Genomic DNA, 27,983 nt, shown 5'->3' with positions numbered 1-27,983 from the left:
GTATGCCTGTTTTGCACTTTCGGCTATCGGTCGCCATGACCGGTCAATGTCTACTAGAGTGCTACACTCCGGAAATAATCTGCATCCCGGACTTTGGTGCCAACTCGACCCCACAGTGTTTTTTGTGAGCCTCGTTCAGTCAATCAAGCTGCTGCTCGCACAAGACTCGAACCACTCCTGACAGATCATCTTCTGCTTCGCTACAAGTTTTTTTTATATTGTTTTCAGCTCGTTTGTTTTTGTTTTAATGATTCTATATTGTTTGAAGCTGGTTGATTTTCAATATGTGTGTGTGTGTGTGTGAGAGAGAGAGGGGGGGATGGAGAGAGAGAGAGAAGCTAGCAATCGTATCCCAGACGACAGCTTGTTGGATTAGAAAATGATTAATAGGAGCGCCCTCTATCGAATACACGGCAATAAATTTACGCATTGACTGGAGGACGACCAACACAAGGATTAGAATTTATTGCTTGTTTTCATTTTGATCTTCTTATCTTTTTATAAGCTTGAGGATGTTCAATGTTCTTTTATATTTTTATAGATATATATATATACACACGGTACACATCAGGCACTGAGAAGAAATAAACAAAATTTAACAGAAAAGCCTGTCATTCTGTTGATGTTCATGTAAAATTTTTGACTTGTTGCTTCTTGTATGAGCATTGACATCAACATTCGAGTTCACTCAGTACTTATACAATCTACTGAATGTGTGTGTTGAAGAGTGGTTAGTACTTCGGGTAAGAGAAATAGATACTGTTTCTTATGTCGAAGAAATATGAACGTGTATGGCCGTTATTTTCACTCTGAAATGTCTGACTGTAAAAGTAAAAAGTGTGACTTTGCTGGCTGCCAGGGCTGCAAGTTTCAGAGTAAATTTCTGGCTGTCCTGGTCGACAGAAACAATTTTCTACTGACAATGTCTGACTTTCTGTTTGCCAGAATGAAACATTTGTCATGTGTGGCTGTCAAAATGCATCATTCTTATGGAAATTAAGCTAGTTTTTGTCAAACCTGGCGTAGATCTTTAGGATACACTGATATGATTCAGAAAATAGCAACAAAAATAGAGAGCAATGAACGTAAAAGGTGGATCCTGCCTTCAAAGGGAGGCTAGCTGTATGCTGGGTGGTGCACTTTACTGCAGTTGTGTCCCTTACACGAGCACCCGTGAACGAGGATCTGTGAGAAATGAGCGCGCGTCCCTGAAAGGGAGGGAGAGAAAAAGACAGAAAGATGACAATGACAGTTCCTTTTATGGAGTACCCATACCCAAAATGGTATATGATGAGGCAGAGAAATAGTAACACTACAGAAAGAGGTGTAGAGACACGTAGAGATATAAGTAAAGTCTCGTGATCTCGCCATCCACACCTCTCGCTGCTCTTGGTGGTAGACTTCCACCAAAATTACCTCCCCCTCTCTATTTATGGGTTACATGCCCTCTTCATAACGCCATCATCGCCTCTCAGACTCTCTCCCAAAATTAGTTGATTATTGTGATGATTATGGTGAGTCGCTTAATTATATAGTATACTGATGATTTTATTGACAATTACATGGGTGACAAAGTAACGATAGTATCAATATATTATTGAAAGTTGTGTGTCCTACTGATGATGCTGATGATGGTATCGGTATAATATTGATAGTATTGTGTATTGCTAATATTGATATCGACTGCTGTCGTGGAAGTCTACCATCAGTTCGTATACAGTGAAGATGTACATAAAAAGATGTATATATCCAAGCAGGCCCGTTCTTAGCCCCCGCGGGGCCCGAGGCAAAGGGCATGTGCGGGGCCCTCACATAAATCCAGCAATAGCTCAATGCACGAACGTTCATGCGCGATAAATCCTCGGTGTCCAGCAGCCTTCTGTCTCCAAGCGCGTCCAGCGAGAATGTGATACGGCTGACTACACTTCCATATGCCTAGTTACCATATCAATCAAAAGCGCGGGGCCCTAGGCAGATGCCTCGTCCGCCTACCCCTAAGCACGGCCCTGTATCCAAGGCTTAACAGCATCCACACAAACTTCGAACTAACATCCATTTGAAATTAGGAGGACATTACAAAAATTAAATTTGAAAAAAATTGCACTTATGTCTGGGTAATGTAATGTTATGTAATGACAGATGGCTTTTATATTTAAAGTAGTTTTTGTTTCGTGCACCCGGGCCCTTACCCAGGAAAACCACGTAATCGTCATCCCACACCAACGCAAGCACGAACACAGACAACGCCCACACCACCAACCCACAGGTGCACAGGAGAGCAGCGAGCGACTCCTCTCCTCAGTGTGACACAACAATCCGGATTCTCCACAGGTAGCACTCGCACTCACAATGACAGGTAAAATCAGAACGCAGATGCTGTGTGGCAACAACACACAAGCAGTGCATGCATCTTAGACACGATGAGCCTTGAACACGTGTCAAAACACAACATCTCCTTGTTGGATCCCTGTCATAAGATGCTGACAATTTCGGCAGTTTTAATTTTAGTTTCTGTTTGTTATTATTTTGTTAGAGTAGATGGAGAAGGTGGGTACAGTAAGTACTCATCATTCCTGTGCATGTATTGCTTCAAACGGTCCTAGCCCCAAAGGTAACCTCTTCAAGCCCTTAGGGCAAGCGCAGTGTTTGAATCTTCATCGTCAGTTAGAGCTATATAGTTGGCCTTGTTTCGCTACCTGAAGCAAGTCGCAGGCCTTGTTTACTTGCCGAGGGTTAAAAACTATCATGAGCACACTCTGAGGTCCCTTGCACCCAGCAAACACACACACACAGACAGTCAAGTTAAAGGGACACAACTGTGTTCATCCTTCACCTGTCTTCTCGCACTTTTTGAAAATTGCTCACCTTCGTCTCTCTTATCCGATGTTATATATAAACATATCGTATAATACGTATAAACCTGTTGATTAATATAAACATGTTCACTCATGTCTAAACGTCGTATAAACGTGTTCTCTCCTGTTACCTCAAATAAGCAGACAAACTTCATACAAATATGTCATCTATAAACTCTCTTAAACTGTCCAGCTCATGTAAACCTGTTAACTGTTAACCTGACATCTCGCAAAACCTGTCAGCTCATATAAGCCTGTCTTCTTATTTAATATAAACATGTCATCTATGTCATCTATCACTTGTATGTAAACTTTCCATCTCGATCATAACCTCTCATCTCATACAAAAGAGCTATTTTGTGTAAACCTGTCAAACAAACGAGTTATTTCACGTGAACCTGTCACAGGAATAACATGACTCAATATCTAGGAACATACATTGCCAAGAGATCCAGTAGGATTAATTACATGCTTAGAAGATAATGTAACTCGGGAAAGTAAACCTATCAAACAATCGGTTTTGGCTCCACCTGCATATTTGGAAATGTATATGGATTTATTTTCCCTTCATTTTAGAATATTCCAAATCCACTCCAAAGTTCAGACTGTGGGTGACTATTTTTTTATATTGAGGTTGCGATCTCATTATTTAATTAACCTCTCTATGTTGAATTTTTATCCACTTTTTTCTTCCGTTTTTCTCTTTTTTCCTCATCTTTGTTTTATTCATTCCTTCTTGACTCGAACGCGGTCCGTTGGCGTAACGGTTAGCACCTGTCACCAATACAGCGAGGATTGACTGTCATGGATTCAGATCTCATCTCAGGCACGTTGTTCTTTTACTGCATGTGGCATCTGTTTACAGGGCTGGCTGCCTCCTAGCTGCTGCCTCGGCGTAAAACACCGGTTTCCCCTCCCCAACTCTCCCTTCACCTCCAAGTTTCTTTAAAGAATCACAAAGGTGCAGTGACATAGCAGCTTCATAAACGTGAACTGAAAGGTCGAAGTTCACTTTAGACTAAGAAATTTCGACAACAATTTTGTTTTATAAAATTGTAAAATGCAAGAAAAATAGCTCAGTATTGCATGGTCAGTCACTTCTGTAAAGTTTACCAGTGCAGGTCGTCAGTGGAAGTCTGTTGAGAATATCAGAGCAAGTCTGTAGACACTGCCGGTGTCTAGCGACTCTGAACACAAACAACAATAGCAAGAACAACAACAACAATAATAATAATAGGTTCCTAGCGTGGCACCACAGCCAAAGCCAGGCTCACCGCATTCTACAAACTCAAATCACAAACCCTGTTGCTGTTTTTGTGAAGTTAATGGAATGCAAGGGTCGCTGCTCTGCCGGATAACATCCTGCGCTGTCAGCCCGAGTCGTGTTGTCACCGTTATCCCACGTCACCATCTCAAGCCAACGGCTTCACCCCCTGCCCTTCCCACCGGACGGAAGGCGCCTCGAGAGACTCCGTTCCTTCCGGCCAACTGGACAGTGGCAGCAGTGTGAGAGAAAACCAGGATCGGGAAAACATTTTGCTGCGAAAGACATCGAGACCGCCATCTACAGTAGCTGCTGACCACAGAGTACACGACATCGATGATGCAAGTGTGATGAAGTTCGTTTTGAGCGAGGGATTTCATTTACAGACGAGCTGGAATTTGATTTCGCGATGAATGTCGTCCCGGTGCGAGAAAGCACGAGACAGGGTCTGACGTTGCACAGTGAACAGACGTTGTGAACTCTGAACTGAGCGGTGTAATGCAAGAGGTGCAAACGTCCAAGTCTCAGGTCAACAAGTCTCGATGGCTGAAGACAATATTTAGTGGGCATACCTCGTGATTTACCTCTCGTCCTCCGTGTCTCTGCTTGCTTGGCTGGTTTGACAGCAACAATGCTTTCACCCGCCGGTGATGTCAGCTCTATGGGGTGAAGGGGAAGAGGGGACATTGGTGTTTTACTCCGAGCCAGCAACTATACCAGCCCTGTGAACAGATGCCACGTGCAGAGAAAGAACAGCGTGCCCCAAACGAGATATGAACCCAGGACAGCCAACCCTCACTGTATTGGTGACAGGCGCTAATTATTGTGTTACCAGACCGCTCGGGGAGAAGAGACAATGACAAAAGGGGAGAAAAAGCGCAGAACCATCCTTCTGATGTCCCAGTCCTGTTAATGTAACGACAAATCCACGTGATCGTCATCATATTCATCATCGATATCATCATTATTTTTTATACGTTGCTATTATTATTGCTGTTGTTGTTGTCGTTGTTACGGATATCATTTTTTTTTTCTCTGATCCTCCATTCCCACCCGGCAGTTGTTGCTTTGGGTGACTTCTGTAGCTGAATTGTGTCTGAACTGTGTTTTTCTTTCTTGCCGCTTTTCATTTCTTACGTCAACAACATGGAGTACTTGCCATCCACTTGTTGCTTGCAGGCAGGAAAGACAGAGAAACACTAACTCGCGGACAAACAAGTTCACTCATTTACACAGTGCCCCCCCCCCCACACACACACTCACTCACACACATGCACACGTACACACGCACGCGCATCGCACACCCGCCATCACACACATCCAGACTCACAAACACACATGCATGCACTCACCACACACACAGAGAATAAGCAAATAAGGAGAAAAAGGATATGCGCGTCTTTTGTGTGTATGTGTGTGTGAAAGAAGCGCTCAGAAAAACAAACCTCAGCTGAGATGGCTTATTTTGTTTGTGGTCCTTCTTGTGGATACGAGCTCTAGGCTTCAGATTCTCAGAAATAACCTTTGTGCAGCAATAGTTTTAAAAAATCTATTGTCTTCTTTGTTGTTTTTTTTCTTCCATGGGTGTGTCTCTCAATTTTCTTTAAACTCGGTGCAATCTCCCCCCTTCTCTCTCTCGTTAAGCCCCGCTGCCATATCTCTGTATTTACAGTTTGTGCAACACACATCACTACATGTGACGTAAGCTTGGTGTCAAACAACAGTTTCAGTTGACTGACACAGACCGAGATCAGGAGCAGATAGAAAAAAAAAAAAAAAAAAAGCAGGTCGTCATTACGATGGCGCCAGCTTCGCCGCGTGATCTAAAAATGGATTCCAACCATTTCAGCCAGCTTGTGGCACGCAAATACAGGCTGTATACCGATCAATTGCACTCCTCTTTCGACATCCCACCAGGCTCTTATAAAAGCCATGCATGGCATGGCGCACACAAGGCGCGCGCGCACACACACAAACACGCACGCACACACGTATACATAAGAATGCACACACGCAACACCGATTGTCTCTGGAACTTTTTCTCTCGATCTGACGTAACCGAGGGTTTTGTCGCCATGAAATAACTTTGTAATTGTCTCCACCTTCCTTTCTCTTTGCGCACGTGCAGCTGTCATGTACAGTTAAACTCACGCACAACAAACATGCGTTTGGGTGAGCCTTTAAGGGTTAATCTCAACACCGGTCTTAAGGTGTTGTTTATCAGGCATACATCAAGCAATCCATCTTTTTCGTAATGTCAGTGCACAACACACATATATGAATGCCAACTGCATGTACCTGTGAACGGGTAGGTAGGGTACGTACGTGTGATTGTTGTTTGTCAGTGCACAACATATGAATGCCTACTGCATGTACCTGTGAACGGGTAGGTGGGGTGTGATTGTTGTTATACTGAAATCAACAGTCAGAATGCAGTTATACAGAGATGATACGCTAGCCACGAGGCTAGTGTTGAGGTGTTTGCACAATTGGCGTCTTGTGTATCACGCTGCATCCATTGATTTTTTCCTCCCTCCTCCTTTACATTTCGTCTTGAACGAGTCGATTTAAGGTCTAGCTCTTGTCGCAGAAACGAACAGTGCCATGCAGGTATTATGAAATCACTGACAAGGAGCATATGCGTGACTAGGAAATCGTTGGGGGTTTGCACTTATGAATAAATGCACAGCTGCAAATAACGGGCACACCCGGAACCCGCTGCAGCTGCCTGCTTGCAGCAAAGAAGCGTGCGTCAGTTGGTAATGTTAGCTCAGCGTAATAATAAATGTTAAAAGCAAACTCGTATGAATCAAATATTCCTCCTCCTTCAGCATCATCTAACCGGTCTGCTAACGAATGAGCGGCGACCGTTTCAAGTCGGTTTGAAAAAAAAAAAAAATGTCTTGGTACATTGACGTCAACGGCTGTCTTGTCACGTGATCAAGCTACCTCCATCCCTGTGCGTCACTGTCCAATATGGCGGCACAGCCTGCTCCTACCAAGACAGCAGGCAAAAACATAGAAATAGTTCGTGGACAGGTGTTCGAAGTCGGCCCAAGATACACAAACCTCTCGTATATTGGAGAGGGTGCATATGGCATGGTTGTGTAAGTATCGTGCATTTTTACTTTGCCTGCTTTGTGGACAGGTGTTTCACTTTCAGGATTGGCAGACGCGCTCGAGAACCCACAGCAACTCTACTACTCGACACTGAGTGTCTTCCTCATTCGAGCAGTGCAGAATTTCGTAGACTGGCTTAGAGTCGATACAGAATGCTGTAAAGAAATCAGACATGGTGATTAGTGCTAGTGTACAGGCGGAGGACGGGGTGGGGTGCTAACGAACATGAAGTTTTGAATGTGCAGTGTGTGGCAGAATGAGGTCACACTTTTATTAAGCATGGGTTGCAGTCATTTCCGTGATGTGTGCGACTCAATACTCATTGTTCATCGCAAGGAATGCATGAAGTTGTTTGCCTATCGGTTAAATATTGAGACTAGTCTGATATTTTCTATAGTTTATTGCGCGATAAAACAAATGTATTTATTCAGAGCCGAAAATTTACTATAGTGCGTGCATTGGCAATCGATGTGTGTGTTGTGCGTGGAGAGTGACTGTTCTGTTTTGATTGTGGGAAAACCCATTTATATATTATTAATGTTAGATTTTTAATTAATTTACATCGATCTAGCAGTTGTTAAAAAATGCAACTGTTCCTTGATGCTCACAGTCTTAAAACTATGTTATCAAGCATAGGATCTTGTGAAACTTTACTTCACAGGAAAGAAACAAGTAAAATGAAAGTTTGTTCCACCACAGAATTCAGAACTGGAAATAAGTTATGTGCAAATACACTGAACTGAGGTTTTTTGACATACTGGAATATACTTTTTCATTATTGACATTAGATATAGTTCAAGATACTAATGGTTAGTAATATAAAGCAGCTAACATTTTGAACCAATTTTTATGTAAATGAAAGCATACATCTTGTTGACCTTCATTATGCCTCATTCTTTGTGAGGTAACTTATATGCCTTCCTTATCTACTTTTCTTTTTGGAAGTTATTATTTGCTGTTCTAAGCAAGAAGTCTGTAGCCATGTTGAATGCTGATTGAATTTTTTTAATAATTACTTTTGCAACAACACTGGCTTTTCATATTTCTGTATTGTAAATTCATGAAAATACATGCCTGCTGTCTTTAATTATTTCATAATCTTCACAAATAAAAGTAACTTAGTCTGAAAAATTTTGGAAAAAACTGCATTGTATTTTCACAAAGTATAGTAATAATAGTTAAATTCTTGTAATGTTAACTGCAAGTAAAAAGAATCTTAGTAGGTGTTGAAGAAAGTATCTTGCAGCTAAAATTTTCAGAGTATTGAAAATATACTGGTGTGTGAATGCACACATACATTTCTTTGAGAAGTAGTTATGCGTGATAATGGCTCACTCAGTCTCTGTCACTGTGTTGATGGCAAACACAACAAAAGGAGGCTGTTGAGTCAGCCTTGAGGCATGACATATTTGGTACCTGTTTTTCCTTATGACAGAGATATGAATGCAAAATGAAGTTGTTGGCAAGGTTTTTGCTAATCATTTCCAGCAGAGGCTCATGAACACAAGAATTTGCCAGGAGCCCTCTGATCTTTAGTGTTTTAGCTCTATTGCACAAGAGAAGTGGTAATAATGTTAAGGTATGCTAATTCATTTCGTGCTCTGGGACTCTCTTGCTTTGACAAGTGTTCCATGCTTCATAGTCATGATTTATCTGAAATAATAACATTTTCAGGAAGGTGCCAAGTCAAGATGGTTCTTGGCAGGGATCTCTAGCTGAAGGTTCTTCTTGTTTCTGACGTAAAACATGAGTTGGGCAGTTTATAAGTGCTTTGCTGCTCCTACTCATTTTCATATGCTGAGTAGTACTCACATGAAATATTTTTGGGATGCCTAATATATTCAAGCTTACATGAAACAAGTGTATTAAAAGTCCTTTTCACTTTTGTTGGGTTGTAAAGCGGCAAATAGTTGTATTCGACCTGATATCAACAGTGACTGAAAAAGTTGTTAATAAACCTCAGCTCATTAGTCATAATGAGTGAATGTTTTTGAAGCCTGTTGTACTTTGTACAGCACTTGAAGTTATTATAATTTGAGTATGGTACTCTTCATTTGTTTGTTACACAGAAACTGTGTTAAATCACAAGTTCCTTGTTTGTAAATGGAATATAGAGTAGTTAGCAGCTTCTTAAAGTATATCGTTTTATTTGTTGTAAAACGTTCTTTTTAGGCATTCCACCAGTCTGTTAAAGTAACAAGCTCTGATTTATTAGAATCAGCTGCAGATATTCATAATAAACATAATAATTTTTGTCTTTATTCAACATAAGGCTTATTGTTTAAAAAATGAGGGTTGATTTTTTGGAAGACCTTTTTTCTAAAATATGTTCCATTACTGTTTTCTACTTTATATGTTCAACCAAAAGCCATTTTGTTTTGGGTGTGAAAGGGGACACCTTAGACCAGGAGAGATTTTGCAAAAATACAAAGAAAATTATAAAATTAATATGATATATTTCTATGAATCATGTGTGTATTTGTTCAAAGCTCTGGGAAAACCTGACCTAAGAATACTAAATACTAATTTTTAACACTCACGTTGAAAGGCCTTTTGTTTGCCTTTATTATTCAGATACTGAGGTGACCAGCATAGTACCTTGAGACATTTCTTTTTTGTGGAACATTCCAGCTTTTATTTAGCCTTTTGAGTACAGAGGTTTGGTGAGGTTAGGGCACTGGGAGAAAGTGTCTGAAAAACATTGACAGGGCAGTTGCTAGTTCTGATTAAGAATGTGATTGTTCACTTTGTCAGCAGTGGGAATACAGAGACAGCTATTTTCATGCCCTAAAAGAAATCTTTAACCAGTTGAAATGCTTGTTTTCATCAGGTGTGGCTTTTTTCCTTATGATATTGTTAAAGGGAATGATTACCAGTAACTGTTATTTGAGCTGGTGGTCTGTAGCTGTCCCCATAGCTAAACCCAGTTTGTTTTTCATGTTCCTCTTCAGGTTTATTGAAGCTTTCTTGAAAATTACTCCATAGTAAATTAACAGGCTGAGTATGAAATAATTTTCAGAACTAGTTGCCTGGATGTGTGGTGGTGTCTAACATGCAGCTTGAAGCTGCAAGTCTGTAATGATACAGATGCCTGGGAACCCTTGCAGGAGAGAAATGTCCCGATTTATCAGCTCTGTGCTTCCTATGCTAGCCAAGAATAAACATTCAGACCTAACTGTAACAGTTAAGTGCCTGTCAATGTCTCCCAGAACTGGCAGCCTATACCCATAGATCTTTACACATATGGCATAATTGTTTTTCATAATGGCAGTGATAGGTAAAATGTTACTCAGATCTGTCAGGCAGGTAACGAAAAAGTGTGAGAATTTACAAGCTGGGGTTCTGCAAAATTGTATCAGAGGCAAAAAGTCATAAATGAAGATGTGCAAGTAATATGAGACAGTGTCAAAGTTGAAGGCTGTGTGGAACGAGAACCACAATGATAGAAAATGCAACTTATTTCTCATGATGGTTGAAGTACTCTCAGGTTACATGCTTTAAGGTAATAACAATTTTTTTTAAAAGAAGAAAAAAGTTAATCTTGCAGAAGGATGGCAAAAATTGCATTTGCTTCTGCATGATTCCTCTGCTGACATAACTGCAGATTTCATTTCCTCAATTGGAACAGAAAATATAAATTTACTGTTATTATTAAATTTGTCCTACATCTTTTTAATTGGGACCAGTATAATCTTCAGATAGTGCTAACAGTGAAGAGTGATGACTGGCTGAATGTGTTTTTTTGCTTTGACTAACTGGCCTCTGTGTGTGTGTTTTTTTGTTTTCAGAGCAGCAACAGACAATGTGACAGATACACGAGTAGCGATTAAAAAAATTTCTCCATTTGAACACCAAACATACTGTCAGCGAACGTTACGAGAGATCAAGATTCTCAATAGATTGAAACATGAAAATGTAAGTATTTGTCTTTTGCTATACGTCTTTCCTAATTAGGATTTTATGTCTTTGAGGTGGTGTCTTGTTGACTGATGCTAGAATCAGAATATTGTTTTGTCCAGCTTTATGCCAGTAAATTTTTTTTTTTTCACATTTTGTTTCTATGTAAATTTCTACTTCTCAGAATTTTAAGTTTGCTAACATCAACAGGTAAATACTAAGGTCTGGAATGCCAATTCTGACAACAGGCAGTTAGTTCCTTTTAGGTATTGTACTGTTTGGTAACTCCCGGGTATACTTGGTTCATATGGCATGATGTTAGTGTACATGAACGTAGATTGACAGTGAAGACAGAAAGAAGATAAGGAACTGCTTCCTAAATTTACACAAAAGAAGACCAGTTGTTATCATCATGAGTTGGATAACCGGACACAAGGGCAAGCGAAAGAGCTGGAAATTGGAGAGTATCGTTTGGAACTTAAGACATTAAAACCTTAACTATTTTTTTGTGAGTTTCAGAGTGTGGCACTCTTTTAGAAGCCACAGATGTTGTCATGGTAGACTTCTCAGCCTTTGCTTTGGTCACAGGCGATTATGACCTATTCATGTCTTGTTACTTACCTTTATGTTTCCTTGTTTCTTTATCAGTGCTGTAGTGCATCTAGCTCATGAAATTGCAGATGATCTCGTAGATTGGGCAGCTTTCTGTCCAGAGCAGGAAGTAGATTTAGGAAATTGGATGTGTTACCCTTGGTACATTTAATGTTCAGAATAATTCAGTGCTGTCTTGGGTTGAGCACTTCAAAATCGTGTTGAAATTCCATTTCTTTGTGCTTTTGATTTTTCTGGCTTTGGTAAATAGCTTTACTCTCACTAAAAGTTTGGTTTGCTACTGATCTTGAATGCTTGGACAGGGATATGGTGTAGTTCAGAATCTAGCTCTTTTGTAATCCATTTTGTGTATTATAATTCTGAAACCTAGTCCTTGTGTTGGACCCTGGGTCTTTCAGCTGCCAAGAAACGCCAGCAACTTGCAGTTACTGGCAGTCTAACATGTTTATTCTTCAGATTTTGACAGTGGTAGTTTCCCCTGACAAGTAGAATGGGCTCATTGCCATGGCAATCTTTCAGTGTGTGTGATGTTAATTTGGCATTTGATGGGCATCAGTAAAAAGGTTATAACAAGGCTAGGGATAACAGATATATATATATGTGAGAGTGTGAGAACAGCAGTGAAGGGTGCATATCTGCACAAGTGCTCGAAACTGTTGCATTTTTTTGTTGCTATCAACTTGCTTAGAATTAGTTTTTAAATGTCATCAGTAAGTTAAACTTTGTTTGCATTTTTTAAAGCAACAGTTTTAGTTTGTCATTAAGTGACAGTTTTGCTGAAAGCCGATGAGATGACAAATTGAAGATTTTGTTATGTTTGCAGTTTTGGTCATCAGTTATTTGCTCTTTGTGACAATAGGAAATTGAGCAAATTAAATTTCGTTTACTTTCAGTAAAGATAATGTATGTTTGCTGCAGCTGCTGCTTAGACAATAATGAACTAAAATGCAATAGTTTTTCCATTTTAAAATTAAAATTTCTTTGGTATGAGAATTTTATCAGTGCATGCTGGGAAAAAAATTATCCCCAAAAAGTGTGCACATAAAGGCAGTGCTGTCTTTGATTTGTCAGGCATTCAAAGTAACATTAACCCAGACAATAGCCCAAGCACATTGCGGGATGAAGCACGAGACATTGTGCTTGGACATTTTTCTTTTTGATATTATGAAGAGGTGTGGTGGGGAGGGGGTTACAGAAGTTATTGTCCTTTAGCTTGTTCGTTGCAAATTGCTCCAGTGCCAACACGCGAAGGACACTCAGTCATCACATTGCATAGAAACATGTTTGCTGCCAGATAAACGTGAAATCGGTAGTTTGAAATTATTTCGTAATATGCATGCTTGCTCGCGAGCAAGGGACGCAAACACAGCTAGCTATTTTAGCTCAAGGGAGCTAACAACCTTCGGCTCGGCACCGCCCTGCGCACTTATGCAATGACATCTTGGAGGCAGAGACCGCTTGCAGCTTGCGAGTTATATTAAGATGCTTACGGGTTTGCGGCGATATTTTTCTGCACAGGCTTGTCTTCCACAGACACCAGGATGTCGATGATAACGACCAATCTTTTTCACTCATCCCCCTTACCCAGCCTGTTTGGTTCTCCGACCGACCGACCCACCCCACCTTCATCCCATGTGTACGTGACGCATGGTACGTATGGCGAGGACAGAATGGCGTGAAAACGCTGCGTGCATCACCGACGGCAGACAGTGTACATCCAAAGTGCCTCGCTGCAGTTATGTTAGAATGGCTCATTGGCGTATAGAACAGTGTGTGTGTGTTTTAGGGAGGACGGGGGAGAAGGGACTTGCGGTAAAAAGACGCCACGAAAACGAAAATCAATTTGCAGGACTGCCGTCGTGTGACGCGTGACGCGTTTGCCGTGCGACAGACGATGCTGCTGCTGCTGCACTTGGCCAGGGCCGGCGACTCGTGCTGCCATTTCGGGAGTGTTGTGAACAACGTGCGTTGCCTTGGTGTGCGTTGCCGACACGAGAAATGCGACCCCTCCCCTCCATTTCCTCTGTCTCCCCCTCCAACCTCCACCCTTTCGTCTTTTTTATGCTCTCAAAAGCTGCACATTCACATTTCTTTTTCCCGACTGTTTTCCAGCAGGTTGCTAGGTTAAATCGAAACATAGGTCATATCGGAGCCCAAAATGGGAGTGTGATCTGGAGGGAAGGGAAGGCATTGGTGGAGCAGGATTTTGAAATGCATTGATGAAGTGGGGGTAGGGGAAATAGAAAGAGCGCTGCCCCAGTTCTTTTATCCTCAACATTCAGAACAGCTAAGAACGGCAGGATATTGAGCTGCCGCCGACAGAATAGGTCAGGTGTGTCGTTAAGCTGTCTAAGCTTGCAGACAGCAGAAGGTATGCTGAGCGGAGAAGTGAAACCAACCGCGATGTCACAAGGTAACCCGAGCGAGTGACCTGAACACAAGGCGTAGGTCAAGCCCCCACGGAGTCCGTAGCTATGGAGCAGAGGTATCTTACTACAACAGGGGTTGCATGACTTCCGATCTAGAATAGCTTCGGCCTCGGCCCTCATGTCCTCCCTCAGAACTGGTCGCTGTGGACCCTGTAGCTAATCTGGTGACCGAGTGCTTGCGCCTGCTTAACCCCCCCCCCCAACACACACCCATCATTCCTGGATGGCTGACGTCTATAGAACTGCTGAGATGTTAATAGTTTATAAACATTGAAGTTGACTGCTCTGTTAGCCTAGCGGCCATATCCACAAGCCATGTCGTGTACAGGGGTAACAACAAAAACGAATCTGTTAAAAAAAAAATTCTTACACCTAGTGGTCATTTCGCATTCTTGGTCGGAGAGGGGGGGGGGGTCCAGTGAAGGAATAGGAAACTGAAGTATCTCCCAAATCTCCTCCTCCTTCCACCAGTCACTTCCCCGACCTTCTGTCCTGAGGGAGGTACACGTGACCCCGGAGAACACGTGCAGTCCTTACTGCAAGGCTGAGGAACCAGAGAACGTTTTACCTCTGCGCTAGCGGGGCTGACCGGTCTCACGGAATCTGAAGGGATTGGCGCTGATAAAAGCGAGAACACACTCTGTGGGGTCTTTGTACGGCAAACATTGCGTGCCTGAGATAATAAGTCATTGTTGTTGTGGTCCAGAGCGTTACATTTGGGTTTGTACTTTAATGAAATGCACCCTCACGCTGTAAGATCTTTTGGCTCAAGGTCGGGTACGAGTACCATACCCAGGGTAGTTTTTAGTCGTTGGTGGAGGTGGCTCTGTCGGGTGTTTTAGTACACGGATGTGATGACGTGGGTCGATATCCATTGAACCCTTCCTCGTCTACCCCGTATGCCTTACCCCAGACTAAGCACTGAGGCCATATTTACGTGTAAACAATGCAGGCTGGGCCTAGAAGGTCGTGGGTTGCGGCTTTGGAATCTAGACTGAGCATACTGTAACGTGCGTCCACATATCGCAAGTCTTTCCAGCATGGAGTTTAGAGACAGCGGAAGTGTTTGAGTTTAATAACTGACCCGAGCAGTGTGGTTAAAGCACCTGTCAGCAGGACTGCACACTGGACGCCATGGGTCCAACACCTCTCTCTTTGTAAATATGACACCTGTTTACAGGGCTGATCGTCGGCAGTTTTCTCCAGATACTCCGGGTGTGTGTGTGTGAGAGAGAGAGACGTGTGTGTGTGAAGGTGCCTTTAATGTCTACTCTAAAGGCCCTTCTTAACCCAGACAAATATGGACAAAGGTTTGAGCAAGTTTGACAGAGGCTTTACATGATCGTTTTATAAACACTTTTCCAAGCGTGGTCAAACGTTTGTCTGTGGGCGTTTAAGAATTGTCTAAGGTGTTCTCGTGCACCTCCGTGTATATGTGTAAGTATATGAAGCGCTTCGACCTCCACCTTTGGTGGTGGTGATATGGCGCCATATTGCAATGAGCAGTATTGTTGAATCAATATCAGCGACATTTGCGTATTATTATTGTTGTGCATCAGACTTACATGGTGATTCATCTTCCCAGTACCTGCTACATATCTGCTACACTATCCTAGCTTTACCATGTTCTTTACTCATCTCGGCTGTACGGCGACTCGTACGAGAAAAACATGCTTTGTAAGCTGTGTGTTTTATTGGCCAGCGTTGTGTTGGTGGTGAGAGTGTGTGTTGGGGTTGGATGGGAAGTTTTTTGTTTGTTTTTCAATGTTCGACTAAATTTGGTTAACAGCCCCACCCCATTCCTTCTCCTCCCTCTTTTGTGGTCCAAACAGTGAGTGTTATATCTTTCTTGGTGCTTCATATGGTATGTAAATATACCGGTGCATCATGGATCCGGGGGGACTGCAAGCACCAGTATTCTCTAAAGAACCTACCTGTCAAGGGGAGACATGAACAGCTTGAAGTGAGTGGCTTACTTACATCATGCTTAAGCAGGCGCGGTTCTTTAACACAGTGATATCTAAACAAATTCTGTCGCTATTGGCGAAGTTAAGTTTTTTTTAAAAACATTTTCTTTTAAAGTCCACATGACCTTGGCAGCTTCGTGGAACTGTGGATCCCAGGATATAGATGGCTTCATCGATCGCGGGCGCGCGGTCGGCGCATGCGTGGATGGGGGGATGAGGATGTGGGGCGCGTGCACCACGTCGCCTGCGTCCGGAGCCGAGAGGCGCGCAAGGACTGATGGGATCGGGCTGGACGGGAGGGAGAGGAGGAGGAGTTGTGGGGAGAACGTCGCCGGCTGGTCCTGACCGAGCTGGGTGGCGCCAGGAAATTGCACGGAACTGCCACTGCCGTGGCCAGAAATAGAGCGACCCCCGCCACCACTCGGTCCCCCACACCCCGCGTGAAGACGCCTTGACTTCATCCCGGTCTTCGGACACTTCTACATCTTGCCTCGCGCCCTGTGCGTTTCACTAAGACGTACAGGCGTGCTTTGCTTGCTTTCTGTTAGAGATCGGTGCAAGTTGGGGGGTGTGGGAGGATCCAACGCATGAGCAGGATTTGATTTTGATATTTTGGTTTGTAAGGTCAGTTTATCAGTTGGTGGGGTCAGCTGAGGGAGTTAAGTACGTTACGCCACTCGGGTATCGAACTGGAAAATGGACGCGCCTCCGGTCTCTCGCTTTGGTGTTCTCGCCACTTGGCATTCATCGCTTCTCATCTGCATCCCTAACAGCAGAGCTGAAGCTAGGGAAGATTAGCGGGAAGAGATGCTGCTAATAAGCTTCTTAACGCTAATACGATTCGCGACTTTCCGTACCACGGGTAAAACTCGACAACCGCAGTTTCTTCTCGAAGTCGTTGTCGGGTGCGCACGTGCCCAGGTGTCACCTGATCGTTGTGCGTGACGTGACTGGATGTCCTGCAGCGCGAGGCACACGTTGTGGAGGGCAGGATGGGGTGAGGGAAGAAGAATGCTTGTGACTTGGCAGCAGAGCGAGATGCTGGCGGACACGTGACCGCACGCGTACAAGGGCTGTGCACGTGCCAGTCTCAGTCGCGGAAGTCGCGGTTTCGTTGTAGGAAAGGTCACCAGTGCCATGCGCTGTGACAGCCAGGCTCTAAAAGGGCTGGTCAGTGTGTGGGGTAGTGGGAGAGGAGCAAAGACCTCATCATGTCTCGGCCCTTTGAAGTATCCTAGACGTTGCCATCGTGATTGTGTTTTTGTCACCTTAGACTGGCAGCAGTCGAAAGTAAAACAGCGCCGACCCAAGCAGACTAAGTCGTCATCACTGTCGTCGTCATACCTGGAGAGCAGTGATCGTTAGCGAACGGGAGAAGTTGGGGGTAGGTGATGGTAGTTGGGGGGCGTCGCAGATTATCGGGCTACTCCATGCCCAGGAGACAGAGAATTAGGTGCCATAACTTTAGACTTTTAGCCGTTTTAGCAGGAATAGGAGTAGAGGAGGGATAGAGAGTGGCAGCCAGCAGGACGTGTGTGGCGGGGGCTGGGGGTGCTAGGGGAGAAGGTTTGGAGGAAGGAGTGGGCTTAACATTGATCAATGCACAGACCTTTTGCGGACGTAGATTTTTCTTTGTCTCCTTTTGGATTTTCCTGAAAATGTCAGGAAGCAGATTGTCTGTTTGCCATCGATTGTGCTGAGAGCTGTAGAGGGAACAAGAGCCGGCAAGGATCTATAAATAAGTATCCGACAACCGCACGTGCGTCCCAGTGCTCCACTTGATTGGGAAGCGGCGCTACAGTCACCCACAGCTGCTCTCTGTTTACACCCTCCCCCTCCCCCTCCCCCCACCCAATGTCTTAAGCTTCTACCTAGGTTTAAAACGGGTAGTGGGGGAAGTTTGGAAAGAGGAAAGGGATGGAAGTCGAAATATCTTACTTTGTGATTTGTTTCCCCTCAACCCACCCAATTTTCATTAATGTATGAAAACAAAGTGTCCCATGACCTAGTGACAGTGAGTGTAGGTGGTCCACCATGTCTAGGCCACAGTATGCAAAAAGGCAGAGCCCAATCCTTCTTACTTCCACTGCCCTTACCTCCCTTGATCAGTCAGGTATCCAAATTTGCTGGACAGGACTGGGTTTTCCAGTCACAGACCCAAGCATGCTTGGAAATCAACACTTCAGCTTCACAGTGACCTACCAAGCTACCAACCCTCTCAAATATTAGCATCTGAAATACTCATGTATATGTGCTTGAACGTCTTTGTTAAAAGGTAGAAATGTATTTACCATTTCTTTTCACAAACAGAGAAGCTTCATGTGTTGGCACCTCTCCCCTCCCCAGCAGCTTCCTTCAGTGTGATTATTAAGTATTACAACCCTCTCTGGTTCTTATCCTTTATTTGCAGGTATAATTGTTGATACCAGCATGGTTATTAGGTGTTGCAATACTTTCCAGTTCTTAAACCTCATACACAAGTATAGCTTGTTGTACAAGTGGTGCAGGTGGCTTTTTGGGTTTTTTTTGTTTGTGTTTTGTTTTTCAATGTCGTAATGTGTCAGTTGAAAGGAGAGAAGAGAGTAATGTACTAATATATCACTTGTGTTGCAGATCATCGATATAAGGGACATCTTGCGAGCTGCATCCCAGGCAGAAATGAAGGATGTGTATCCTTCACTACAGAGCCACATCTTTAGAGGATGGGGGTGGGAAGGACACACACACACTTGATGCAGGGGGAAGGGGCATTTCTGTGCACTTTTGAGATCAGATTCATTGGTCAGCTTGTTAAGACAATTCTTGCATAAACTTGCAATTATTTTGTTCATGATGTAATGATGTATATATTACAGTAATTACAATAGTTGTCTTGTTCTTTTTTTTTTATTAGAATAAAATGCTAAATTTGTGCAAAATGTTTTCTTTATGCTTGTTTACACAAAAGTTAATTAGAATAAAATTGTGCGTAACATCCACCTCTTGCCCTCAGGGTTTTTTGTTCCCCTTTCTTTTTGTTGGTTAGAATAAAATTGTGCAAAATGTTCCTTGACCTGGTGCCAGGTACATTGTGCAGTGCCTGATGGAGACAGATATGTACAAGCTGCTGAAGACACAGCAGCTCAGCAATGACCATGTCTGTTACTTCCTCTACCAGATCCTTCGAGGCCTAAAGTACATACACTCCGCCAATGTCCTGCACCGTGACCTGAAGCCCTCTAATCTTCTTCTGAACACCACATGTGATCTCAAGGTACACTACCAGCTAATGGTTCCACCTCTTGTTTTCACACTTGCATTTTCAAGCTAATGACACCTTTTCAAGATACCCAAGCTTGTGTTTTGTATTAAAATATGTAACTTTGTAAGCTAAATTTGATCGTGAGGTTCTGAAATGCCAGTTTCTATTGGGCCTAAGGGTTTGCTTCCAACTAACAGCTTGACAAATTTCAAAAAGAGCTGCATTTTGCTTTAGGAAATGAATCATTGCATTCAAAACTGAAATAAGTTCTCTATACAGAATAATGCATAAAATTATCACATGCCTTAAAATTTATTTTATGAGTTGATGTTCAGTTTAACAGGGTATTGCCTGTAATAAATCTTTTTCATAGTATTTTCCATGCATAGCCTGTAACAGACACTGTTTGTCCAACATAGGCTGTATAGATGATAAACATGATTGCCTGTTGGACACAGATTTGTGATTTTGGACTTGCACGGATTGCTGACCCTGACCACGATCACACTGGATTCCTGACAGAGTATGTTGCCACCCGCTGGTATCGGGCCCCAGAGATTATGCTGAACTCAAAGGGTTACACGAAGTCTAATATCCTTTTTTCGCTGCTTGGGGTGCATAGAATCTCTGAAGCTTATAGAGAGAAAAAAATGTGAACTGATTTGTGTTCATGTCATTCCCTTTTGTGTTTTATGCTTTGAAGAATTGTGTGCAGTGACTGGTAATGAAAAGTATAATTTGGACAGGGTGCTGGATAGGAATGAAGCACAGTGGGTAGGGTGTAGCCAGTTGATGAGCTTGGTCTTTATTATGAACGTGTAAATAATGGAGATTTTCAGTTCCCTTCATTGTGTTTTACTGGGAAGTGAATAAATAAAATGAATTGTGTTTCTTTTAGTTGTTCTTAGTATGAAATAGAACAAAGGAAAAGATGCACACATTCGGATGCTGTTATTTTAGTTCTCTGTAATTAGGCTTTAAAGTTGCTTAAGAGCAGCCATAAAAATAAAGTAAGTTGTGTTGTTGCTGTTTGCAAAATTTAGCAGAGGCCAGCCAGAACTTTCTTAAAAGTCATGTTGCCAGAGCTGTGGCCCAAAGGCACCTGAGCCAGGAACCTCTCTTTAACATGGTTTGTGTTTGTTGTAAAACATGTTAAAATGTCTTTTTCCCCTTTAGTTTACATTAGTTTTCTTTGAAATACAGCATAGTGCTCTTCTGGTTTCCTTGACTGCAGTCAGTTGATGTATGGTCTGTGGGATGCATACTGGCAGAAATGCTTGGCAACCGACCGCTGTTTCCAGGAAAACATTGTATCCTTTTTATTATTCTATGTTTGCATATCATTCTGCAGATGGACAGGGAATAGAGGATGAATAGAACTTAATAAACTGTGCATAACGTGCATGTTCAAAGATTTTTATAGCAATACATTATACATAGCATGCATATTTTAAATTTATCACTCGGAGCTCTTCACATATAAAGGAAGGTTAGACTTTAAGGGTGTTTGAAATATGTAAAGTCGAATCTCAGTAACAGGATTATCTTGTTCTTAAAAAATGGTTCTGATAACGAGCCAAATTTTCATCATTCTTATGGGAATAATTACTACGTATTCCAGAATACCTGAATCCTGCTTATGGACTTTCCTTATATAACATTTACACACTGAATAACACATGTATCAAACAAATTTAGAAGAAGGTTAATAGCAATTACTTTATAATTAACTGCTGAATAAAATACAAGCTTATGTTGTTTAGGAAAAATGAAGTACCTTTTTTCAGTCAGTGCAGTCATTTTCTCACTGGCACATGGTGTTTATTCATAGTTTGATTTTTCAAATCTGTTTTTCGGACTTTTTTTTTTAATGGTGAGAACTAGTGGTAGGTTTTTAGCTCCAATATAGTTCCCACTGTAGATGCAAATGTCTTCATATCTACAGCTCAGTTGTGTTGATTTGCCCTTTAATGGATGAGTTAAAAACCTTGATTTCTTACAGTGGGAGTTCATGCATTGATTTTCTCAGTACCAAAGTTCAGCTGATTTCATTGTTGATCAGACCTCTACATTCACATCCATTAATAATGTGCATAAATATTTTTAAATTAATTTTTGCTAAATTTGTTTACTTTTCTTACTGAGCTTGATTTATAAACAGTCATGTGTTAATAAACTTAAGCCCAAAAAAGAGCATTGTGAAGAAGTGCTTGAAGAAAGCTGCATGCATATCTGAGCAATTAGAAAGATGTATCTCCTGATTAAAATATAAGGGAATGGCTTGCTTTGTTAGTCTCCATCTGAAGGGCCAAGAGAGGAAGGTCTATCATGGGTAAAAACCTTTTCTGCAGAATGATTTAAATAGCTTTTATTTCTTACTCCTGTTTCACTAAGATGTAAGCATGTTTGTCTGACAAGAGTAGTCTAGACTAGTCTGTTTGTGCACTGTCGTCAAAGATTGAAGGCCTTGACAGTAGGAAAGATCTGGACCAGCTGAATCATATCCTGGGTGTGCTGGGCTCGCCAAGCCAGGAAGATCTTATGTGCATCATTAATGATAAGGTGTGTGTGTGTGCCATGACCTCTGGAATGGCCACTTTGTGGATTGATTTCAGTGTAAGGTGCAGTCCTTCTGACCTAAATAAAAAACAAAAAAGGTCTTCCCCTATCCTCTTTGCTTGTTAGAGAGAAAGGTATTTGGAATCTCACATTTTGGGGCCAGCTTTTTGTGAAGGCAGTGCCAATCTCTGCTTTGCCGTTAGATACCCACTCCTGACAGCTGGTCCTACTTGGCTGTGATCTTTTGGCTGTACCACATGGATATTGAGTCAACATGCCTCTAGTTCATATGACGGTGCTCTAACCCTGCAGCTATCTGCTTCCACTCTGAACCTGAGTTATCCCAGGCAGCCAAGTCTTGACAAGCTAAACGTTTCAGTAAAGCATTCCTCGATCTCTCTCATGCCTATGAGAATGATAATATTTCAATAGTTGTGTTTCTTTAAAAAAAAAATTGGATCTTTTCAGGCACGGGGATATATACAGTCTTTGCCTCTTAAATCCAAGGTGCCATGGAAACGCATGTACCAGAAAGCAGATCCAAAAGGTGAGAAAGATCACTGCTTACTGCATTTAGAAACAGTTGGTAGGTGTGTTCTATTCTGTTTATTGACTAGTGAGTTTTGTTGTTTTGAAATAATACATATTTAAAATAGTATACTTAAACAAATTACTTAAAATTGATTTGAGAAATTTTGCCTAATTCAGATCTAGAAGTAACTTCAGAAAGTTATTAGAACATCAAATTTGACTAAAACAGCAAATCAGTAAAGATTTATATTTAGTTTAATTTGTGGGAGAATATTCTGTAAAACATTTAAGTCCTACTTAGGAGACGTTCAATTTTCTTTAGAAGGTTATTTGGCATAAGAGTGGGAAAGTCACAGAGCACATTTTATTTCTGCTGAGTTTTTACATTTTTTACATGAAGGACTTTTCCTTTGTGGGTGAGTAATAGTTGCCTTGTACACTTTTCCTTGTATGTTGTGAACACTGGCCTTTGATAGTTGTATTTAATATCTTTAGTACAAATGGAGTTAATTTGTTAAGAAATGTTGTAAAGGAGATTTGCCTGGCTTTTACAGCATTAGACCTTTTGGACAAGATGCTGACCTTCAATCCAAACAAGAGGATCAACGTAGAGCAAGCTTTGGCACATCCATACCTTGAACAGTACTATGACCCCGGGGATGAGGTATGATCTGCTGAAGAATTTTTGCCTGTCTTAACCTTCTACATTTACACCCTGTCAGCAAGGATGTAAAAGATACAGTCTTTGGCAATCACAGTAATACAGTGTTCTCTGATCTGTTGATGTTGTCATTCTGTCAATGTGTAATTCAATCTTAGGTCTGGTGATCATAGTATTCTGTTAGCATGTCTGTAATTTGACCTTAGGTCCAGTGATCATAGCACTTTTGTCAGCTGGTCTGTAATTTGAGCTTGATTCCAGTGATACTGGTGGAAAATTTAAGACTTAGCTTTGGTTTGTGCATACCATTGTAAGAATACCCAAAAACGTCAAACCCTGCTACAGGTATATAAAAACAGCGAGATGAGATGCCAGAAGAAACTTCCCAACATCATAGTTACTATATAGCATGTGCTGTGTTACTGTGTGGAGTATATTGCTTAATAGAATAATGGCTTATTGTGCTTTGGGGAATTTAATGAATATCTTTTATGGTAACCTCGCCTTATTTTTTTTAATTTGTTTCTTAAACTATCATGTGAATTGCAGGTTTTGCTTTTAAGTTTTTCTTCTTGTAGATATTAGGGTTCATGAGCTTTTGTCTATAGTTCGCTTGCAATGATGTTTTTTTCTTTTGTAAACAGCCTGTAGCTGAGGAACCTTTTACATTTGAAATGGAATTGGATGACCTACCAAAGGAACAGCTAAAAGAACTCATTTACCAGGAAACTCTCAAATTTCAGCCAGCAGACGTTCCCATCAAAGAATGAGCATCAGTTTTACTGGTAAACCTTTCTTCCAAGACTGGTTGTAAAGCTTTGGATATGCAAAATATCTTAGCACAGTTAGCTGATCACTTTTTTCTCACCCTGATAGCAATTTTATTTCCCTTTGTTAGAAGAAAGATATTTAAATTTGGTAAAGAAAGGTCTGGTCTGATTGATTAGACTCTGTTAATGAGGATGGTGTGTGAGAGCATGTCATAATTACTTCAAGAAATAATTTACTCTTATTTCCAGAGGCAGAGAGAAGTGAGCAGGTTTGTCACATCGTGTCAAATCCTCTCAAAAAGCCATTGAGTGGCTTGACTTGGGAGCACCAAGGAACCAAAGTACAACGTCTCGCAGTCTCCTCTCTACAGAAGGAGTTGATGTTTCTTTTTTTTAAAAAAAGTGTGGTGGCAAGTGCACAAATTCTCAACTTTGTAAATATTGTCTAGTGATTGTCCTATCAACTTTACCTGACTGACAGTTTCATTTGAAATGTAGAGGACAGTTTGCAACAAAAGAGCCTTTGGCAGAAAGTGATAACTGGACCACATTGGGTCTAATACCAGAGCTGCCAAAGATATTTAAGTGGGTTGGTGGGTTGGGGGTAATGGGTGATGAAAGGCTAGAAAAGTGACACTGTTATCTCTGATTTGGACTACAGCTTTTTTTTTATTTTGGTTTGTTTTTGGATGTGTGCACAAAATAGTTTGTCTATAGGTATTCATCATGATGTCTCTCTTTTGTAAACTTCAGGAGATAGTGCAGGACATTGTTGTCATCCCTGTTTGTGAAGAATGATCTCGATTTGGTGTGCTTGTCCCTTCATTGTTGGTTTGGGAGATAAATTTTGCTTGCTACCACAATCCTTGGCAAATGAGGTTTCTACAAGCCTTAACTAAAAAATTACATGCTTTTCTTTACACTTAAAATCTGCCATCTTTTTTTACTTTTATTTCTAAACCTTACCTAGATATGTCAGTAGATGTACTTGAAAAACTGAGAAAGGAACTTTTTCCGAGGGAATAATTGGGAGAAAACAATGCTGACTGTTTGGATGTGTGATCTGTATTTCAAATGCTGTTAATCCATGACACCATGCCCTGAGGGAAAGAAATGCTTTCCCCTTCCACCCTGTGGCAGATCTGTCACTGCTTGAAAGACTGTGTTCCGTAAGTTGTGATTTTATTTCCTGTACATATCATTGCAGAGTAGTTTGTGTGCAACAGTTGTAAAACATACCTGAAGATTGATTAACACACATGCTACATCTTTTGTCCTATCCATAAAAATCAGAACATGTAACTCATTTATTTGTATTCAGATAGTGCTTGTAGTTTTTATATCTGTTGGCACATGTGCCTAGGTAGCGATTTGAAGTGCAGTCTTTTTTTCTTCTTCTTTTTTTTTTTTTTTAAGCTTGCTCCTGTTTATGTCGTTGGTAGTGGATGTTGTAACAAATTGGCAAGCAAATGCAATCCGGAAATAAGTGCTGCAACAAAACTTAGTTTAATGCTTTGAGTATGCTATTTTCACTTGTTAGCTAAGGTGGCCGTTTCTGGATGGATGGCACAGCATAGAGGGATTGCTTTATAAACAAGGGTGAAGCAAGTAGTCTGCATTACCACTTCTGATGAATAATGTAGAAAAATGTGAGTTGTTTTGTTACAGAATATATACTGCAAATGGTGTAAGTTGTCGTTCTTGAGGAGAAACTCATAATCTTGACTGTGGTTTCAGGGTGGCTGGTACTGCTCCTGTTTATAGCTTAATTGTGATTACCTTGTGATCAAAGGATTGACTGCCATAGAATAAATTGTTAGTTGCCCATTGGGGGAGAGGGAAATTGAGTAGCAGATATATTTAGAATGTATGGATACTATGGAGTGGAAACTGTTCCACAAACCTCAGGTGGAAAAGTATTTTTTACTCCTTGAGCATGGTAATAGTGGAGTAGACAGACGTAGTTTCCATATGGGAAAATTATTACTAGAATTTGATCCGATCACAACCCATACCTAGGTTTAAAGTAAACACGGTGCTGTCCTTTGGCATGCATGACAGTACAAGTGGTTATATAGAGACAGTGGCTCACTCCCTCAATGATTTTGATTTGCAGAATGATTAGTTAAGAGCAAATTCACCTGGACATTTTGCTGGATGTTTTAGCTGGCTTTCATCAGCTGTTATGGAGCTTTGTATGGCATTTAAATGACAGAACAGGTAGTTGGCTTGTATTCATCATTTAAAAAAAGCTAGTAGCCTTCTTTTTTGAACCCTTGAAGTCCTGGTGCCTGTAGTAAGCATTTGTGATGCTGCATGGTAGCCTTCATTGAACAGTTATAGTTGAACTCGTCACAGTACTGCAGTCGGAAGCATTGAGCATGCAAGGATAGCACTAGTGAAAGGAATAGGCTTTTAGCCATCAGTTACAGCTTTTGCATAGAGATTCTATTTTTGCCTGTGAGATGTGTTTTGCATTGCTTGCACAGTTTACAAGATGTGTACAAGATTTAGAAACATTTATATTAAATGCTACACTGGCGGACTTCAATGTTTACTTGGAAAATATGGCATGGAATGAATTTATCGACAACCACTGTTTCACAAGTGATATTTGAAAGACGAGGATTACTTACTGAATCTAGAATTTACTGAATTCAAGAACTGCATGCCTTATACACCCACTTGTGTATGCATTTCCAGTGAAAGCAACATTGACATGACAGCCTGAGGTTTAGGACAACCACGGATGGCAATCACAGTCTTAGCTTCCTGACGATGCAGCTGTGCATCTGAACCATTTATGTTTATTAAAAATTTTAATATCCAAGCATAGTATTAACAAGCTGCAAGTGGTTTCTAAAAAAAATTAAAGCTGGAACAAACATGTTTCCATGCAAGCTGCAGAATAGCTTTGTTGTGGTTCTTTGATAGGCAAAGTGAAAGCAGGGTGGTTATAAGAAACCAGTAACAAACTTTTTAAAATTCTCTAGGGTTTTTTAATTTTAATGTACACCAAATAAAGTATAGACTAAGAATAGGTTTGCTGTGCATTAGTGAATGTTGAGCAGTATGGAAGATGAGAAACGGCCAACAATTAAAAAAAAAAAATCATTGAAATCATTGTAGCATATCTATATATTGGTAGATTGATGTAATTACTCCCCCTACTCTTTCCAAGTCATCATTGTTCTCATTCGTAGTGAAACACTGCATGAAAACCGCTTAACTTTCAACTTTTTTTGTAGTTTTTAAATTGCTTATGAAGATCTAGATGCTGCAAAAAGATTAGGATTTGAACAGAATGTTCCTAAGAAAAACATGGGGATGGGAGGGCAGTTTGGGGCATAAGCCTTGGGGTTTATGTACAGTGCTGCTAATGGCGTTTTTTTAAAATACAAAAATGATTACTTTGGGGCCTGGATGTCAGTAAAATTATATTATACATCCGTCTGAGCTTGTTTGTTTCAAGACTTAAAACTGAGCATGGAAGGAGGTGTTTGCTTTGTTTCATCTATTGATCTTTGTATATCCAGGAAGTCATGTCCCAGTCAAGACCACTAGAATAGTCATGAAGTAACTTGGAGCTTTCATTATCAATTCCTTATCCCCCACCCCCCTTACAACCCTTTAATGATTATTATCAGAAAAATATCCATACTTTAGTGAATCCATTTTCAGCTTGATATTGGAAGATGGCAAGAACGAAGATTAGATATCACCACTGCAGGACAAGGACCAGCAAGTTGTGTGCCAGCATGCAGGATAAATCTTGAGGATGCCTGCTGGGTTATCAGTGTGGTTGGAACAGTGTACTGTGGCCAAAGGCACCTTCAAAATAGCTGTTAACCAGAAGCAGGGCCCCTTGTGCACACATGAGCAAGCTTTGTATGGTGACTATAATGTGAAGGTCCTGACCTTTCACCTCATTCATAGTGGATATCCCAATTGTCCATGATAATTGTGATGCACCAGTAGTTTTGAAATTGTGCCTTATAGGTCTGGATAAAATCAAAATCCACTCCCAGTCAGAATTTTCTGTTTATTTCTAGCTAACATTATAAAAGTCTTTAAGAT

At 41.2% G+C, this 27,983-nt stretch overlaps 1 protein-coding gene across 1 annotated transcript; it reads left to right on the top strand.

Moving 5' to 3' along the window:
- Positions 1-6,887: 6,887 nt before the first annotated feature.
- On the top strand, positions 6,888-27,362 carry LOC112561078 (mitogen-activated protein kinase 1-like). The gene is made up of 11 exons (XM_025233290.1): positions 6,888-7,226; positions 11,028-11,154; positions 18,758-18,813; positions 19,208-19,397; positions 19,844-19,976; positions 20,624-20,695; positions 21,868-21,947; positions 22,413-22,491; positions 23,030-23,139; positions 23,781-23,921; positions 24,156-27,362. Exons 1-10 carry the CDS (start codon positions 7,096-7,098, stop codon positions 23,904-23,906), a joined length of 1,104 nt encoding a protein of 367 aa, XP_025089075.1. The 5' UTR covers positions 6,888-7,095; the 3' UTR covers positions 23,907-23,921; positions 24,156-27,362.
- The last annotated feature ends 621 nt before the right edge of the window (positions 27,363-27,983 follow it).

This window comes from Pomacea canaliculata, linkage group LG4 (genome assembly GCF_003073045.1).
Source record: "Pomacea canaliculata isolate SZHN2017 linkage group LG4, ASM307304v1, whole genome shotgun sequence".
Taxonomy (NCBI): Eukaryota; Metazoa; Mollusca; class Gastropoda; order Architaenioglossa; family Ampullariidae; genus Pomacea; species Pomacea canaliculata.
The sequence above is the reverse complement of the archived record's forward strand: the minus strand, read 5'-3'. Positions and strand labels throughout refer to the sequence as shown.